This window comes from Pyrus communis, chromosome 11 (assembly GCF_963583255.1).
Source record: "Pyrus communis chromosome 11, drPyrComm1.1, whole genome shotgun sequence".
Taxonomy (NCBI): Eukaryota; Viridiplantae; Streptophyta; class Magnoliopsida; order Rosales; family Rosaceae; genus Pyrus; species Pyrus communis.
Window position 1 is genome coordinate 15,266,583 of NC_084813.1, and position 19,442 is coordinate 15,286,024.

Below are 19,442 nucleotides of genomic sequence, written 5' to 3' on the forward strand. Positions count from 1 at the left end.
AACAAGGAAGAGTAATTAAAACTCATATGGGCAAATGTAAAAACAAAATAAAGGTAAAAGGAAAAAACCAAATGTGAGATATTTACCCCACTGGATGAGATAAAAGATGGAGGTTGAAAGCATCTGGGGTTTGTGAGATCCATGGAGAGAGAGAGAGAGGCTTTGTGGATGTGGATGTGGATGTGGATGGGATGCTTCTCTTTATGGAGTCAATACTTTTTGGTATCTTGAACAAGAGCTGTGTCTATCTCCTCCACCATTTGGGTAAATTATAAAACACTTTTTCATAAGAAAATGACTCAGTGAACAGAAAATTTGAAGCAGAGTAGAAAAGCATTGACTGCTCCCAAGTTGCAAAAAAATTTTGGGACTGTGAATGAAGTTGAGGTTTTATCATAAAATTAATTGGTAATATAATGAGTAGTTTAATCTCTTATAAGCCCTTGCAAGATCATTCTTTCTATCAATGTGTGACTCATTCTCAACACACTCTCTCACGTGTGGTGAATTTTCAAGCCTAACACGTGGATAGCACAATGGGATAACGTGAAGCACATGTGACCGTTTGGCTTCACACGTAGGACAACCTACTATGATACCTTCTTAACAAACTGGGGTATCCCAATTAAGATTGAGGGAGGTAATTAAGGCAATCTCCAACCGAAGGCTAGCCAGAGGGCTCGTTTTTTACCTCTGGTCCTCCAAGATATTAATATTTTAATGAACAGTACATGACCATATTTGTCTCAATCTCCAACCGAAGACCAAAGAACCATAAGGCTCGTTTTAACGTTGTCATAAAAAACCGAAGATCAAAAGACCATATTTATCTCTATATCCCTTAAGTTGGATAATGCTCGAACATAACAAGACACGTTCTTTTTCTCTCACTCATACCAGTTAAAAGTACTGTTACAAAATTGAGTCACATGGGAGTTGGCAGGAAGCAAAAGCTTTGACGCTCGGCCTTCAAAATTTAGACTTACTGTATAACTACAGTGACAGGGCGTCGCACATGAGCAGAGGCAAGACTAGGAACTAGAAAGTGGACGAAAGAGTGTACCTGTACCTCGTAAAAAGAAGAGGGACTGCTTTGAGAGTAGTCCCAAGCGTGTGAGAGAGAGAGAGAGATTACTTGTTTGTTTTATATTGGGAAGCTTCTTTTGGGGTTGATCGATCCCCTTCTCTAGGTTGTGTCCTTTTACAGCTTTTACAATTTACAGGCTTTGTAATTTGGATGGACTCTATGGATTATGGTGTATGTCTCATTCTTGGTAACTAGATTGCTCTATATCCCATCTCTATGTTTGTCTGTCTGTATTGCTCTTGGCCTATAACCCAATTGTTTGAGAGATGTAAAGAAAAGGTGACAAAAACAAGTGGTGGTGGTGCGTATCAAGAACTTGTATTGGGTACATTGGAAGTAGTTTTGGGTAGTTACAACTTACATGAAGTTGAACACCAAGAACACATGCTATACTTTCAAGAAGTTGAATTTCAAGATTGGCTCATGTTATGGTCCAGAATTCTTAACCCTTGGATCTTTAGTTAAGGAATAATGTCTAAACAGCTTAAAGTTCCGTACCATGACATTCGTTTACTGCACTTTTATCTATCTTTGAAATTACATATTTTGTAATATAAGACACCCTGCAGTGCGCAGACTCACCCTTAGTTTAAAATAGATCTAGACTCTGATTTTAATTTAGGATAAAGCTAAGGATACTAAATTTTATAAACTAAATGATAGGAAAGTTGATGAATTCGATTATTATTTAAGTGTTGACTAATGTACTTATTTCTTATTGATAATACATCACTTAATTTGCAAATTTAGTCTACTTGCACTTTTACCCATCATTTCCATAATATGGCTTCGTCACTGTCCGATTGTAGGTCAACACGCCTTGACTTCGATGTTTATTTGGATATTCAGGTCAGGATTGTGGAGCCAAAAATAATCAAGAGGCGACACATGGAGTTTTGGGCAAAAAAGACAAAATTACCCTTGAGGAGCACCGGAATTCCTACGCGCAAGTAGTGAACAAACATCCCACAATCAATCAAAATTGCCCAAATAGGCATTTATTTTTAAACCTATTTCATCCATCCTCATCAAATCCTCTCCACAAGGTAACCCCCGAAACATTTCTTTTAAATTATGTTAATTGGCTAATTAATGGATTTATTACCTAATTAATCTATTAATGGCCAATTAAACCACCAATTACACCCAAAAAAATACACAAAGGGCCGGTCACCTTCTCTCCCAAAGGGACCGGCCATGCACTATATATTCAACCTCATTTCCTCTAAAAACCTAGGTCTTGACTCTTGCTAAACACTCAAAAATTCCCCAAACATTTTTCTCTCAAAATTCTAACTTTGGCATCGGATGTTCTTCTGCCAAAGCCACCCCTTCCCCCCATTCATCGTGGGAGCGTGAGGCTCTTGGCCTTGACCAAAGGTGTTATTTGTTTTGTAGGTGCAATTTTGTCCAAGATCAAGGAGAAAGAAATTTGCATCCACAAATTGGTGTTTTCATTGAGAGTTGAGTCTCACACTCATAGAAGACTCTTGCATTCAAGGTTTTCTATTTTCTTGTCCATTTGTAGATTTTTCGTACATTCTTATTTTTAGAATTTTTTATTCGCAAAAATTCTTTGATAAAACGTAAAAGAGAAGTATAATGGCTAGAAATTTAGAAAATTCAACAAGTGAAAATTCCAATATTCAAAAGATAGGACCGCGGCGATTCACAAGGCTAAACGTGACAATAAGTGGAGCGGCACCAGAACCACGAGTTTCCACCATGGGAACCACCGCGATAGCCACCATGGTAGCCACCCGCAGCAAGGTCCATGGTGTCACCACCACAGCCCGAGCTGTGTCATCCAAGGCTCACGGCACCAAAGCCATGGTGTAAGCCATGTGACTCCAATCCCAACGCGAGCTCAACGCGTTGTTAAGCCGAGCCTAAGCCTCACGCGAACTCTCGTGGCCCAGCCTACTCCCACCAAGCAGCCCACTCTCTTGGCCTAGCCTGCTTCCACCGAGCAACCCACTCTCGTGGCCCAGCCTGCTCCCGCCGAGCAGCCCACTCCCATGGCCCAGCCTACTCCCGTGGCCTTCCAAGCAACCCAAATCGATCCAAGATTAGTTCTACCGTCCTGGCTCCAAATTTCCAAACCAACGATCTAACTGGAAGCATTTTCACCATATTTTTCTATGGATTTGACATTTCCTAACTCAAATCTCACACCCGGAATCTACCACACTTCCACTACTCAAGGAAACGCATTCCTTCCAAGCTATTCCGAACCAAATAGAGAATAACATTTGTCTCGACAAGTCATAGAGTTGACGAGCGCCCTTACATAACAGACGACCTTGGTGAACCAGCTCTTGCAGCGTACCGAGATGCAATGTGCCCCATACGAGGTGTCCCTAAGTAGGACAACGGCAGACAAATAACCTCTTTAGCAGCCTCCCAGCAAGTAGCCGCTCGACCAGCCACAAACCAAGCATTTAGGAAGTGTACACTCCCAATTGGGCCCTTGAGATAGCGTATACTTCCATCTTAGCGCACAGAGGAGCGTGCACTCTCGACTAGGCCCACGGACGAACATATATACACGGTTGGGGTCACACTCCAATAGTCAACACGAGCAACCTTCTAGGCGAAGTCTTCATTCGCAGCTAAGCCCATAAGAAGCATCATTCACCTTACATCGGAGTAGGCAGCATGACGGACAGAGAGAAACAATCACTCAATCCGGCTCAAGTTCAACCGGCAACCTGCGAAGAACTCACTCGTCTGCTAGGAACGTATCATACGTATCGCATTCGCGGCATAGACGAGCCAAACACATGGAAGAGTAGCCTAGACCAGCAAGTCATGGCTGGGGATAGCTAAGAGCTCTGTTACCCCAACAAAGGTAAATTCAAGAAGAAGTAGAGAGACTCTTGACCAAGTGATCACGTAATTTCCAACGCAACGAGGTCACTGACGAGGCACTACAACAGAACACGACCAACATAAGCAAGTCACATTTCATGGACGAGATCGAGCTGGCAGGGCCTTCACACGAGTTCAACATGCCACATTTCACATCTTTCAAAGGGGATGAAGACCAGAAGAAACACTTAAAGCACTATCGAAGCGCAATGATCCTCTATCGAAACAACGATGATCTCATCTGTAAGATATTCACCACCACTCTACAAGACGAGGCGCAAGATTGGTTCTACACCTTACCGCCACAATCCATCCGGAGTTTCGACTAACTTTCTTTGGTTTTCACCAAAGAATATTCATCATATCGCTCGATCAAAAAGAAGTCCGACCATTTATTTAACGTCAAGAAGAACCCAAAGGAGTCACTTCACGACTATGTGAAAAGGTTCAAAGCAGAAAAGGTAAGGATAGTCAGATGCAACGACTTGATAGCTAAAACAACATTCCCAAAAAGGACTTCCAGCAGACCACCTGCTATTCGGAAAATTGATCATGAAAGAATATCTAACTCTAGCTATTCGCAAAATTGATCATGAAAGAATATCTAACTCTAGCATACTCTTTCACTCTAGCAGGGAAGCATGCATTTTGGGATGAGGTTCGCCGATGCATATTCAAGGACTTGAAGAAGTACATAAGACTTATTCGCATGTTTGACATTATCTAAAACAGCAATAAGCTCTACCATCATACGAGAAGAGATGGGGGCCCGACTACTTGTATTCCATAGTTCAAAAGCTCTCATCGATGCTATCATAAATTCAAAAGCTAACTTTGGTGATAGTTGTTGCAAGCAAGAAGCTCAAGTTTTAACTTCAAACACACGCAGTTATCCTCATGATGCACTATTCCGCCCAATCCAAACATGCAATGATAAACCCTAATAGATGCAAAGTTTTCTAACAAACGCAACAACTCGGCCCAAAAGACACACCAAGGGTAGACGAACACTAAAAGGACACATTCGGAAACAAGTTTTGTCCTCGTTGCCCCAAAAGATTCTATATAGGAACAATATGTACCGGCAGTTGAGCACTACCTCCTGCTACACGTCACAAGGCCCTAGCCTACCCTTACTCCATAATTTAGCTCTAGAGTGGTCCAATGCTGGCAGTTAAGCATTTCCTGCTACGTGTAACATGGTCTCAACTCCATGAATCTCTACCTCGCATTCACGACACAACAAAAAAGCCCAACAACGCCCCGAAGGTAGCCGAGCAAGCCCTAGCCGTGCCTACTCCACCCGATGGAGACTTCTGACATTTGCATGTCGACGGTGCATCCAACAACAAAGGTTCGAAAGCAAGCATAGTCCTTGTCACCCTAGACGATTCGATATCCAAACAAGCGATCACTCTAGACTTTAAAGCATCCAACAACGAAGCAGAGTACGAGACCCTACTAACAGGCCTTTGAATAGCAAAATACTTGGCGGTGAAAAAGCTAGTAATTCATTCTGATTCTCAATTAATCACTAGCCAGACTACTTGAGGCGTTTCAGACTTACACCTTCACTCAAGTTCCACAGGCAGACAATGCTCACGTGGACTCACTAGCCGACCTAGGCTCCGCCCCCGACCACTAACTCAAACACTTTATTCTGATGGAGTATCTAGATGAGCTAAGCATAGAGGTAAAGCCAACAGCTGAGGTGTCACAAGTTAGTACAACTCCAAACTGACAAGATTTCATTGTAAACTAGTTGGTCAATGACACATTCCCCACAGAAAGATTGAAGTCTAGGAAGCTCCAAATCAAGGCAACACGCTACTACATGTGGACCAATATTATCATCCGAAAATCCTACACGGGACTACATCTCCGCTGCCTAGCGCCTCCCGATGGCTTAAATGCTCTAAGCTTAATCCACAAAGGCATTTGTGGAAATCACTTTGGAGGTCGATCCTTAGCACAGAAGGCTCTTAACGCAGGCTACTGCTGGCTTACCATGCATCGAGATGCTAAGGAGTTAGTACAAAATTATGACTGTTGCCAACGTTACAAGTCGGTACCATCACTGCCTGCCAACGAGCTACACCCACAGACGAATCATTGGCCATTCATACAGTGGGTAATCGACCTGGTAGGACCTATGCCGCCTGTTACTGGGAGCAGAGGTATGATGATCGTGGCAACCGATTACTTCACCAAATTGGTAGAAGCAGAGCCCAAGACAACCACAACTCAGACAGATATAGAGCACTTCATATGAAGGAACATCATTTGCTGATATAGCATCCCTCAGTTTATCTTCATCAACAACGACCCGTAATTCGTGGGCAAATATATGGAGAAGTTCTTCCAAAAGTATGGCATCAAACAGCACATGTCCACGCCAAGATATCCTCAAGGTAATAGGCAGACCGAAGCATCCAACAAGATGATTATCGGCTGCCTCAAGAAATCCTTCTCCAACAAGAAGGGAAAATGGCCAGACGAACTCTCCGAATATCAATGGGCATAACGCACCACCAAAAGACGAGCAACCGATGAGACTCTTTTCTCTTTGGTATTTGGCTCAGAAGCAATCATTCATCCCAATGTCATCAAGCCAAGTATCATCACTCTACTACCAAACATTGAGCTGAATAGTAAGGAGATGGCCACAAGCTTAGATATGGCAGAGGAGAAACGTGAGCAGACCATTACCCACATCGCAACCTAACAACAGCTCTTCTTCAACTACAACAAAATGGCCAAGATCCAGAAGTTCCAGCCCGAAGATCTAGTCCTAAGAAAAGCCTTCATCATTGCCTGTAGAGAAGGCTCCAAAAAATGGATCCCATCTGGGAAGGTCAATACAAGATCAGCAGAATAGGCGGCAAAAGTAATAACACCCTCGCTACCAAAAAATGACAAAAAGATAAAAAAAACAGTGGAATGCATACAATCTGAGGAAGTACCATGTGTGACCTCCTACTACATCAAAGCCCGAAGACTCAAGTAACTCGACGGGCACCACCTCACAAGCTGAGGATTATCCAGTTATTATGCAATTCCTACCTTAGAGCTAAGTTCTTGTTCATTTCACTCGTTTTTCAATGAGGAATTCAAAAGTAATCACAACTTAACTCGATTGCATGCTTACAACAACTGATCACTCCTGCACTTCAAAAGAAGATCGCGCCCTTCTTAGGGACTCATCGCAGGAATTACGCCCCCCAAGAGACCACTATGCTCTCCAGTGCGAAAGGGTAAACTAATTCCTCGACACCCACATGCATCAAATCTCTAAAACGGGAGGATAAAATCTACACTCTGAATATCCAAACATGGATGAGCCTGGCTGCCCTAGTATAACTAGATGCACGATGGCTTGTGTCAAGATTCCTAAAAGTAGCCACAATGTATTTTTCAAGGCTTAGCTAACTGAAGGATTTTGGGTCTCTTGGCCTAATCTGTGGATAACCAGGCCCTAGAGACTGAGGGGGCACATTATGCAGTACGCCCTATAGATTGCGGCCCTGGAACCCTAAAGCTACTACCGAGTGCACTAAGGTAGCCTATAGTTTCCGGAAGACTGCCTGCGGCTTGCCTTTCGAGTAGTAAAACCACGCTAGACTTATACAACCGCACATTCTTATTAAAGGTTAAACAAGTTAACATGCATATACGAAGCTTTATCCACTGCTGACATGCTACGTAGTCGATAAGCTTCACTTCTGCCAAGTGTGGAACAACTTACACCAAGTCCTAAAGTGTTGTGATACTTGCTACGCAACCTATGGAATTGGAGAAAGACAAGGTTAGCAGCCTAGTGGTTACGCGGACTTGTCTGTTTCTATAAGTAAGACATTTGGCTACCAACCTTATGGCTAACAACTTTACAAAGTTCTACACCAACATCTACAACTACATAGGCTACGTGGACCTATCTGCTTATAGAAAAGAAGCACGCCTGCCATGGTCTATAAAGTCTAAAGGTTAAGGCATGAATAAAAGAAGCGAAGATGAAGAAAGAGGAAGGAAATATGTTTATAAACAACTAGCAAATGTCGAAGGAGTTTGAGCAAAACAAGAGTTACAAGAAAAAACAAAGACAATCCTAAAAGGCTACCTAGAAGACTACACTTCAGCAGCTTGGACATCCCACGACTACTTAATCACCACACCTTTAGCAACCGTGACGTTCTTAGCAGCGGCATCATCCAGCACTTCACCCCTGGCTGCCCAGCCTGGGCACTAACTTTTCCAACTACTTCACTGATGGAAGCCTCAAAAGTAAAAGCAAGAATGTCTTCCGGAGAAATAAAAAAGGTCTTGAAACCTCGAGCCCATCATTCTCACCTTTCAGTTGCTCATTTTCCTCGAGCAAACCAACACGGATGTGTTGTAACTCATCCACTTCCTTCTTCAGACTTTCGTTGATCTTCAATACACCTTGAAGTTTCAACTCTTGGGGTTCTAGCCTATCGACGATTCTCTTGAAGTGGATCACTTAATTATAGACAGTAATCAACTCTTTATCCTTTACATAAGTAACAAAACAAAGCTCAGAAACTGCAAGCTCAAGATCTTGAATCGAAGTTATGTAACATCCAATCTCTTTCTCTGCACTTTCATGCTTAACTTGAATCCCGTCAAGCCTAGTCTTTAAGTCAACAATATTTTGGCGAGCGGTCTCAAGTTGTAGAGAAGTGGGGGCAAAAATATTATATCCATTCAAAGCAATGAGCTCATAATCTAACTTCTTGATCCCCTCGACCGAGGAATAAGTTTCAACTGCCATAGTCTTCGACACCTCTTTGGCAGCCTTGCTATATCTACATCATATCAAGCAAAGCAGTCCTTTTATATTGGGTCATATGTTTCGCAAAGGAACTTGGGCGAACAACCTTTCTAACGCCATCAACAAACTTGGCACAAGCGTCCATGTCTTCAAGCAAATCTGGTTTCAAAAGCACACAGATCTCAGCAGGTTTAATGGATTTCTCACAGCTGCCCACGCGAGCAGTCTCCTCCTTCCCAATAGGCGAATCAGTCTCAGCAACGGAAGGAGTGGGCCTTAGTGCCACTTTAGCAGCAAAGTCCACCTTATCGCTCTTCATAATAGCAAGCCTTTCTGAAGGAGAACCAAACGTAGCTCCCAACAGACGTCTTGGCACAAACTTCAGCATTGGGGGCATGACAAGACCTATACACTGAGCAATATTATCAGCAATCGCACTAGCCATTCTTGACATGGCAGACGCCACATGCTCAGATCTAGCAGCCTTATTTTTCTTCCAATTAGAAGAAGTCATATCAATCACAGGCTTCTCAGCAGCAGGCGGAACCACATAAGCAGCAAATGAAGTCTTCAGTTTTTCTGAACCAACATCTCTTGAGCAGGTTGGGAAAATCTCTTCTTTCCACCTTCATTCATAGTAGGCTACATGACAACATTCAGACGAGCCAATGCATCCGTCTTGATCTTCTTTACCTCATCTCTCGGGAGCAGCCCACCTTTCTCCCAACGAAGAGGATTGAGCAGCCAACGCCATTCATAGTACTCAGCAGGGGAGCTCAACCTATCCTGGCTTTTCCTTTATTTTTCTCTCGAACCAGCAAGCAAGAGGCCTATATGCCCAGCATTTCAGTAGCCTATGCGGCTCGCCTCGCATCGCGCCCCAACGTCTCAATCTGCGACCCCAACCACACAGCTGCCCTTAGCTTTAGGCCAAACCAAGCAACTCAAGTAGTGGTCTCTGCCACAACACTTCCTTAGCCCATGCCGAGCCTACTCCTGGCCCCTGCCAGCCGACATGCCGCACTACCCCAAAGGCTGCCTCGCGGTAGCACTATCCGAGAAAAAGATAAGGAAAATTAATTTTTTCTTACCTCGGTGCGGTGCGGATAAGACAAAGAAAGCAACTAAAGATGGTCATTTGCACGGGCAAGTGTAGAAGATTGCTAGGGGAGGAGAACAAATATCCTCTAGTTTTCTCTCTCTTGTAGGGTAGAATAAATTGCTCTCCAAAGTTGATTTAATAATCCACTTAAGGTGGACTTAAATAGGCTTTGAGAGAAATTTATTTCCCTTTCCTAGAAGGATCTAATTTCCAATTAAAGAGGGAATCTACATCAAAATAAGAAGCAATCCTACGTTTCCTAAAGCAAGAAGATCTCTACACCTGATGCCCTTTCCTGCGAACAGCCCAACAGGTGTGGGGGCATTTGTGGAGCCAAAAATAATCAAGAGGCGACACGTAGAGTTTTGGGTAAAATGACAAAATTACCCTTGAGGAGCACCAGAATTCCTACGAGCGAACAATGAACAAACATCCACAATCAAGTCGAAAGTGCCCAAATAGGTATTTACTTTTAAACCTATTCCATCCATCCTCATCAAATCCTCTCCACAAGGTAACCCCCAAAACATTTCTTTTAAATTATGTTAATTGGCTAATTAATGGATTTATTACCTAATTAATCTATTAATGGCCAATTAAACCACCAATTACACCCAAAAATATACACAAAAGGCCAATCACCTTCTCTCCCAAAGGGTCGACCATGCACTATATATTCAACCTCATTTCCTCTAAAAACCTAGGTCTTGACTCTTGCTAAACACTCAAAAATTCTCCAAACACTTTTCTCTCAAAATTCTAACTTTGGCATCGGAGGTTCTTCGGCCAAAGCCCCCCCTCCAAATTCATCGTGGGGCGTGAGGCTCTTGGCCATGACCAAAGGTGTTATTTATTTTTTAGGTGCAATTTTGTCCAAGATCAAGGAGGAAGAAATTTGCATCCAGAGGGATGTGTCATTTATGTATCACACGTGCAAAATTGAGTACCCACCAAAGTTTTTTCTCAATAAAGACACTAAAAAGAAAGGATAGTTCTCTTCACACACTCATTTTACCTCCCACATCCTTGTTAACTTTTTGTTATATATCTTCTTCATTTCATTCGATTCGACAACCTAAAAGTGAGAGGAAGAAGTAAAATATGGTGTGTGGATAGCATTACCCAAAAGAAAAGTCCAAAACACAAGACAAAAGCTATGTAATTATTCGGCCTTTAGGCTTATTTATGCCTACGCCCTCTAAAACTCAATGAGTCTCACTTTATTCCATGTAACTCAAATTTTGTCTTAACCCTCTAAAACTCAACTTATTTTTCACTTTGCCCTATGTAGTCTGTTTGAAATTCCGTTAAAGTTGGTGACATGGCACAAATGGGTCCCTCTTTTTACAAAAATATATGCTATGTGGATGCCATTTGAAAAAAAGAACAATTTTTTTTTTTTGAACTAACGATATTATCTATAATAAGGGCAGGTAGGCTAAGCCTCACAATGGGCTAGCAATAATGTGGTTCAATTTTGCTTTTGACAAAAATCAAACCTAAGACATCTCACTTGCAAGTGAAGAGAAATATCATCAGACTATATAAATTCAAAACACAAGTTTAGATTAATGCATTTAAAATAAGAACGAGTCCCCTTATCCTTCTTGTCAGAACCCTTATTACCCATTTTTCCCTCATCCCTCTCCCCTCCTTGCTCTTCTTTTCTTTTCCTTTCTCTATTCTCTTCTTTCATTTCCTAGACAATCCCATTAATGAGTCGATATTATACTACATGTGTTACCCTATTCTTGGTATTAATGTACTAGTTATTTTGGTGCGGTTTTGATACTTTGATTTATATTTCTAATGTAGGACATGCGATTTCCTCTTGAGCAAAAAGTGACCAAATGGATGAACGTTGGAGTGATTTCAATTGGAGGATGTTCGTGAGTCTCCTAACTTGTTCGTGCCAAAGTTTTAGATTTTCTCCCAAGCGGATACTTTAAGGCAGTGAAATAAAAGAACAGCGCGCAATGTTATCAAAGTGACATTTTGGGCTTATTTGGACTATTTAGTGTCCAAAATTGTGTCTTTTCGCGATGGCCCATTCTAGAAATATGTTCAAGACATCATAAGCTTTAAAATAAGTCATCTTGGTCCTGATTTGAAGTCCTGAACGTCCAGAAACATGGCTAATTCTCTGCTAGGCGGATTTTCATGTTTGTTTAGATTATGTTTCCTAGTTTCACTTAACTTATTATTTTTCCTAGATTTTAGGAAGGCCTTTTATAGGAAGGATTTTATTTTGTAATAGTATAATAAGACTATTTGGCCATTAGGGTTCGGTGTGCACTAATTTGGAGAATTCGGCTTAGAGAGCTTTTGAAGTTTCAAGTTTATTTACAAGGTATTTCCATCCATGTTCTTAATAATGTTTTTCTTTATGAGTATGTGTAACTCCTTTTGCTAGGATGAGGTCATGAGCCTTAGCATGAATATGTGATTTTATTAATTTGTTTATGAATGGATGCATGCTTGTTTTGAATTATTGATCAGGGTGTTTAAACTATCAAATTGTCTTAATGATTCGCGACCGTTAAGTAATTAGACAAGTAATTTGATGCAATTTCTGTTGGAACGTCACTCTGAAATTGAGTAAGGCTTCTTGTAATTAGTAATTGTCAGTTCACTTAAGACGAACATCACACTCTTAAGGTTTTTCAAAGAATTTTCACGAAGCTTAATGGGTCTTGCATGTTTATATTTGATCTGAACATCACAAACGGGTTGCATGCTAGATATATGTGTCACTTGATGTCTTGAACATCACAAGGAAAATATGCAAACTTAACCTTCAACTTATGTATGTGGAAATTCATAAGTAATTGGTAAAATTGCATATGATTGTTAATGGTGACGGCAGGGCCTAGTGCTTAAATTGATTTTCAAAACCATTTTCTTTTAGTAAATTTTACTTTGCCAATTATTTAATTATTTTTATTTAAAATTCGTTTTTATTTTTTAAATTTCCAAATCAACATTTCCTACTTTGTTTCAAATAATTAATTAAGAATTGGTTCTATGAAAAAAATAATAATTAAGATTTGCTTTAAATACAAATTATTCATTCAATCACTTACTGAGCTGTTATACTACGATAATTTTATACTTTTACAAGTATTTTTAAATATTTTCATCCTTACTTTTAAAAGTACTAAAAATTTCTCGCATCCATCAACCCCCACTCTCTCGCCCAAAGTTTCACTAGTTCAAGTAACAAAGCAATAATACAAGTTGTGGGCATTTTCTCAGTAAAATTCTCAGTTGTGCTTCAAAATAATGATGACCTTTTGTGGAAGGTCGCCGTACTCAGAGAGACACCGGCGATATCGAGCCATTTTTATTTTCTATTTTAAATGTACATATTTATAATATAAAATTCATTCTTTAATATTTAATTTATTTGTTTTGTAAAAAAAATATGGACACAAGGCGCTTATGTGGCATGAAAGTGGGTTCCTTTTGCGAAGAGATCCGGTCCTTCCAAATTTCATTCAACGGTAAAAAATTATCATAACTTCTGAAAAATCATTTAATAAATTTGACATATGCTGTCAAATTTGATTGCAAAAGGCTTTGCCTTCAAATGGCTCAACGTCACATAAGAAATTAAAAGCTCGGTTGGAGAGTCTTTGCTGCCATTTTTTACTGTTATATGTTTACGTGACAATTTTAGCATCTTCTTTAGAGATGCTCTGAAATTTTCATTAATGAAATGAGTAATAAGCCTGCACATTGGAGACTTCAAATCTTCTGTGTCTAATTTGTGTTTGTTTGTTTTGTTTTGTTTTGGTTTTTTTTTTTTTTTTTTTTGTGATTTAAATTATTAATTGATATGTATTAAGTTTACGACAACAGAGTGAGTTAAGATGAGTTAAATTATGGGCATGTGTTAATTAATGGTTTAGCTCATAGAGAAACCATACGCAAAGAGTGCAGAAGATTTGGACTTCTCATTAGGCACCATTGTGCCACCAGTAGCCATAGTCAAATATGATGAAGGACAGTGCGGGGTGTGATGACACATCCCGACCTAAATCAGGGTGTGCTGGGCGTCACGTGAGAGTGACGTAACCATGTGCTCTAGTTAGTTGGGCTTTTATTTATTCGCATTTCTTATATTAATATTGCTTCCGCACACCCCAACCGAAATCAAGGCGTGATGGCCGTCATGTGAAAGTGACAGCCAGCATGCCTTAATTTTGGTCGGGATGTGTCATGTGAGCTTAATATTAGAAATATGTATGGTTCATCAAGATAAATTTTAATTTAAAAAATAGATATGGGGTTAATTAGATATTTATGGTGTATACAACAATGTATGTAGTGCTAATAAAACAGCCCTTTAAAATTATAAATTTAGTAACGAATACAAGGGCCGTGATGACATTTGATGCAATTCATAATTTTATGTAGGAAACCCGAAGGCGAAAAGATCAAATGATGATATTTTTTTGGAATACAACAGAATAATTATACCAAGGAGATTAGGTGGAGAACTTGAGTCAAGAAACATAATGAAATAGTCATAATAATTTTGGTACAAACTCGCCATTTACAGGAGTCAAACATACAAGCTCAAGTTCTTATTTTCAAATGAAAAATAATATTACTGTACTATAATGCTAATTGACTTCAAGATTATAAGAAATTACACGCAACAACATAAACCACTTTAGAGTCCCCTAATATTCCAGCTGATTGAAGGCTTAACTAAAAAGTCACATATTCTAATTCTGTCAAGTAAGGATATATTCGAAGTCTGGATTATGCAACACTTTTAAGCCACTCTTATTACCATGTACAGTAATGCAAATGTTTTAGGGTTTTTACCCATGCATCTCTTGTATGAAACTCTTTTATCCTTTAAATTGTTATAGAAATTTCAAACTTTCGATTTGGATCCTATCTAGATTCTCTTTGTGAAAATCTTATAAATCATAATATCCTATTCTTTTATTATACACTGTGCGACAAGCTTTATTTGTGTTTAATATTAAAAAAATAAATGTAAATGAGGATGGTGCTAAGTCTAGTTGAAAATCATTGCCCAAAAAAAAAGCATAAACAGCAATAATAAAAGAAGAGATAAGAAGAGATTATATATTCTATCAACCCTTGATTTTGATTGATGGACAATTTTTTGCTTAAAAAGTAAATCTTGCTGATGCACAGCCAATCCTCTAGCAAAGTGACATTTAGAAACAACGGCCCGATTAAAAGTTGAAAATTTTGGATGGTTTATTACAGTCACTTTTTGTTTGAAAAATCTCACTCAAATACTAGACAGCTGGTCACCATTCTAATTAATTTTTAAATGTTAGAAAATTAAAGAAAGAAAAAAAAAAAAAAAAGACGTCTAGACTTGTCTAGCGCATTTAGATGCGTTTAGACCGTAACCCTCACTTTAAGAGAAAACAAATAACTTTATTTTGTATTTTATTTTTTTAATAAATTATAATAGAGTTATTTAATACTTCAATGAACATTCATTATACGTATATACGCCATGTTTTTAATATGGTTAAACACTTTATAAACTCTCACCTAGGCGCTTAGGCACTAATCCCTTGCTCGGCGTTCACCTTTTAAATTATACATATAACAATTGAATAATATTGCGGCATCACTCCCATTATTTTACACAACTTTCCCAATCACGTAGTAATATTTTTCATCAATATTATTATTACCCATCTCTTCCTGCTAGTTTCTTCTTTTACTTTTATGAACACAAAAAATGAAAATATTTTTTTTTTGGTAAATTACACAAAATTACCTTAATTATTAGTCAAACCACAATCTCATACTTTATATTTTAAACATTGCAATATTATACATCAACTTATGAATTCGTTGCAATATCATACATCCGTTAAATTTTCTGTTAATTTGGTTGTTAAATGATGATGCGGCAAGAGTTTGGCATGCTTCTTTGCCAACTGGAATAAACAATTAATTAATCAATAATAAATTTTTTATTTTTTATTTAACAATTAAAGTCAAATAAAAACAAAGAATTTGGTGGGGCCCCTCATCCCCAATCCTCTGTTATCCCATTCATTCACCCCTTGGCCACAGCCCCACCGTCAGCCAACATCTCCTCCCCAAACTCCATTGAGTTCTTCCTCCCTCCCAGAACGACGCCTTCCACTACTCCAAAATCTCTACTGTCCTCGATTCCACCAGCAGCGGCAACCACATCAATAACAATGACCACATTAGCAGCGCCTTCCACTACTCCAAAGTCCCTACCACAGTCGTACTCGCACTCTCAGTCGCAGGGCCATCGCCAAATCATTCATCTCCTCATCAAATTCAAGGCCCTCTTCTTATTCATCTTTTGCCGATTTTGGTATTAGATTGTTGGCGCCGTTGGTGGGTCAACGCCTAAGCAACATCCTCGCTCCATCGTCTTCCCCTTCCTTCCTTCACCACCAAAACCATAACCCAACCACACTTCCCGCCACCCCCACCTGCCAATCACCTCAAATCTGCCTATTCCTCACGTCCAAGGTTGGGCTCAACACCCCTCCTTAAGTGGGACATGTTCGACCACAATTCCACAACGACACGATCCCAACAGAAGCTCAAGGACGAAATCGACCCAGCTCGGCTGACTCCCTAGCCTCCGAGTCATCTCCCTCACCAACAACTGCCTCAGCTACAACTGCATCGACTCCGTCCTTTCTCCTCCTCAATCATCTCCTATGACCCGTTTACCCAACCGCCTCATTTTCGCCTCCAAACCCTTACCTCAGATCTGTCGTGAGCCTTGCCAAGGTCTATTTTCCAGATCGAGTCCAACCGAAATCCTGGAACCGATCGGAATCGTTTCCCTAACGGCGAAGCAACTCGATAGCCCAGAAGAGCCCATTATGGTCTCGCCTTCGTGAACGACGATGGCGGCAAGGATGTTGTCGTAGAAGGTCTCGATGTCCATGCAGGCTTTGGCGGTTGGTGTTGTGGATGCGGGGATCGGAGGAATTCAAAGAGAGTTGTCTGGTGGGAGAAAGAGAGATTTTTTTTATTAAAATTTCGTTCAGATTAGAAAAAATCTTTAATTTATTAAATTTTAATTAATTTTTTAATTTAATTAGGCAAAGAAGTGGGTCTCCTGTTTGTCCAGTCATCAGTTAACATAATAATTAATGATTTTTTTAAAGAAGATTTGATATTGCAACGAATTCATGAGTTGAGGTATGATACTGCAATGTTTAAAACATGAGATATAAAATTATGATTTGATCAATAGATGAAGTAGTTTTTGTATAATTTATCATTTATTTTTATACTTTATTTTTCTTCTTACTAATAAATCACATAATATACATGTATAAAAACCTTTTTTTTTTTTTTTTAATTGTGTTTTTAGTCACTTCAAATGGATTTTAAAAGAAAATATCATGACGGTTTTTCTCCTTGGAGACAAATTAAACTTGCAATGCGTGCATAAATTTTGTTTTGCTCTTTTTGTCGTTATACAAAACACCAAAATTTTATAGTACATTTATGCATGTAATGCACCGGTGTATTAAACGAGCAATTTCTATAGCTAAATTATTCAACTGTTCAAACACCAATGCATTATAAATTACTCAGAAAAGAAAAAAGAGGGTGATTCTCCATAAATTCCGTAAATGGCTTATGATGAAAGACCCGGCCACCCAAGGCATCAACCAACAGTCTGACCTGGGTGTCACCGGCAGCAACAGGAAGAAGATAAGCAAGGCGGGCCCCACACCTCCCCTGTATTTATTCACAAATGTAATGCAAAGTTGCAAACCACGATAATACCATAACCCCAAATAATTTTCCAAAAAAAAAAAACCCCCCAAATAAATAATTGAACTATTTATTTCATATCTCTACTTAATCATCCTGCAAAACTTAAAGCATAAAATAAAAAGAGGGAAGAAGAAAACTTATAGGCCTATGACTTAGAGAAAGCATCATTCCATTTCTAGTAACCTCTTCTTCCTCTTCCTCCTCTTCTTCTTCTTCCTCTCCATCTTCTTCTTCTTGTTTCTGCAAAATATAATAATTATACTTCACATCAATGGCTGCAACATGTTGCTTTTCTCCTGCTTCCATCTCCATCCAAAAATCTGGGCCAGTTTTAAAGCCTTTCAGCAGAGTTTTGAGGTTTAAAAACAGTCAACTAACAGTCAAGATCAAAAGCTGTACCCTCCAGATCAGATCCTCCTTGAGAGAAGAGGTCAGTATTATTTTCTTCTTTTTCTAATTCAAAAAAAAAAAATAAAAAAACAAAACAAAAATAAAAAAACTGGGGATGGGATTTTGTTATATCCTTTTAATAAAGGATTAGGCAATATCAGCTCTTCAGTAAAACGACCTGACCTCTTTCTTTTTTTTTTTCTTTTTTTTTTTTTTTTAGTGTCAGCAAAGATTTCTTGTTTATATCTGATTGTTTTTAGGTCTTTTGTTCTTTTTTGTTTTTTGGGGTTGTTGCAGGTTTTTGAGGATCGGGCCAATGGAATAATATGCTACAAGGATGACAGAGGAGAGATTATTTGTGAAGGGTTTGATGAGGGTCCTAGGTATCACCAACATAATCCAAGAACACCTTGGCAACCCAGGTAAACAAATATCAATCTTAATACATTCTTAATCGCAATCTTAATCACCAATCACCATCCTAACACAAGTAAAGTTTGATCATGCCATATGAAATTGATCGGCAAGCGATTTTAACACTCCTCGGTTAGCTTCCTTCACTCAAACTTCCCTTGCGAGTGAAAAGAAGCGTTTGCAAAATATTCAGTTTAGAGCGCAGACGGAGAAAACAGGAGTGTCAAAATCGCTAGCCGGCTAGTTTGGACTCATCTGATTCTTATCTCTTTGTTGTTTTTCTTGGAAAAAAATTTCAGCAGAGACGCAGAGATCTTTGATCTTCTTCAACAAAGGTGGATTAATTTTATAACAGACACAGAATTGTGCCGTGGCGATGAAGGCAGTGTATTTCTGCGAGAGGACATAAAGAACTGCAATGGCTCCAACACTTTCCGCTAATCAGATCAGGTCAAGTGTCCCCAACAACAACCATATAAACAATTTCACCAAAACTATATATGCCCCATTTATAATGTGTAACATATAAATGCAGTGCCTTTGAAGCACATCCCTTTTTTTTTTCCCAGCATATACACAAGGTCCAATTTCAAATCTTTTTTTGGCACTCCGTTTTCTCGTATTTTAATGTTATTTTTACTTAATTGAAATGAAATAAGTCAATGATTCGAACAAGGAAAATACTGAATGGGAATGAGATCAACTACCCTAGTTAATCTAATTCCTGGTTAATGTAGAACCGATGTTTCATTTTAAGTAAACATGCTCTAAATGTTGATCAGAATCGAAAACTAAAAGGTCTTTATGAAAAGCATTTGGCAAACAAAAATCAAACTTAAACATTACATACTGTTTGAGGAGTCTCAATTCAAGCATCATGAACGACAATTGTGAGTCGACAAAATTTAAACATTAGAGGATGAGGACAAATATCATATGCCCTTTCATCCTACTCTTTCTTTTCTTCCATCACTCCCTGAGTATTAATAAGACAGCTC

The 19,442-nt window shown here is 39.2% G+C and overlaps 1 protein-coding gene across 2 annotated transcripts; it reads left to right on the forward strand.

Annotated features, from left to right (window-relative positions):
- Positions 1-17,791: 17,791 nt before the first annotated feature.
- Positions 17,792-18,907, forward strand: LOC137749269 (uncharacterized). Of its 2 annotated transcripts, none has more exons than XM_068489372.1 (3): positions 17,792-18,070; positions 18,328-18,452; positions 18,747-18,907. In XM_068489372.1, the coding sequence occupies exons 1-3, from the start codon at positions 17,912-17,914 to the stop codon at positions 18,883-18,885; spliced, it is 423 nt and encodes a 140-aa protein (XP_068345473.1). In that variant the 5' UTR covers positions 17,792-17,911; the 3' UTR covers positions 18,886-18,907. The 2 variants fall into 2 exon arrangements, with proteins under 2 accessions (XP_068345473.1, XP_068345472.1); XM_068489371.1 differs by having other exon boundaries at positions 17,793-18,070; positions 18,744-18,907.
- The last annotated feature ends 535 nt before the right edge of the window (positions 18,908-19,442 follow it).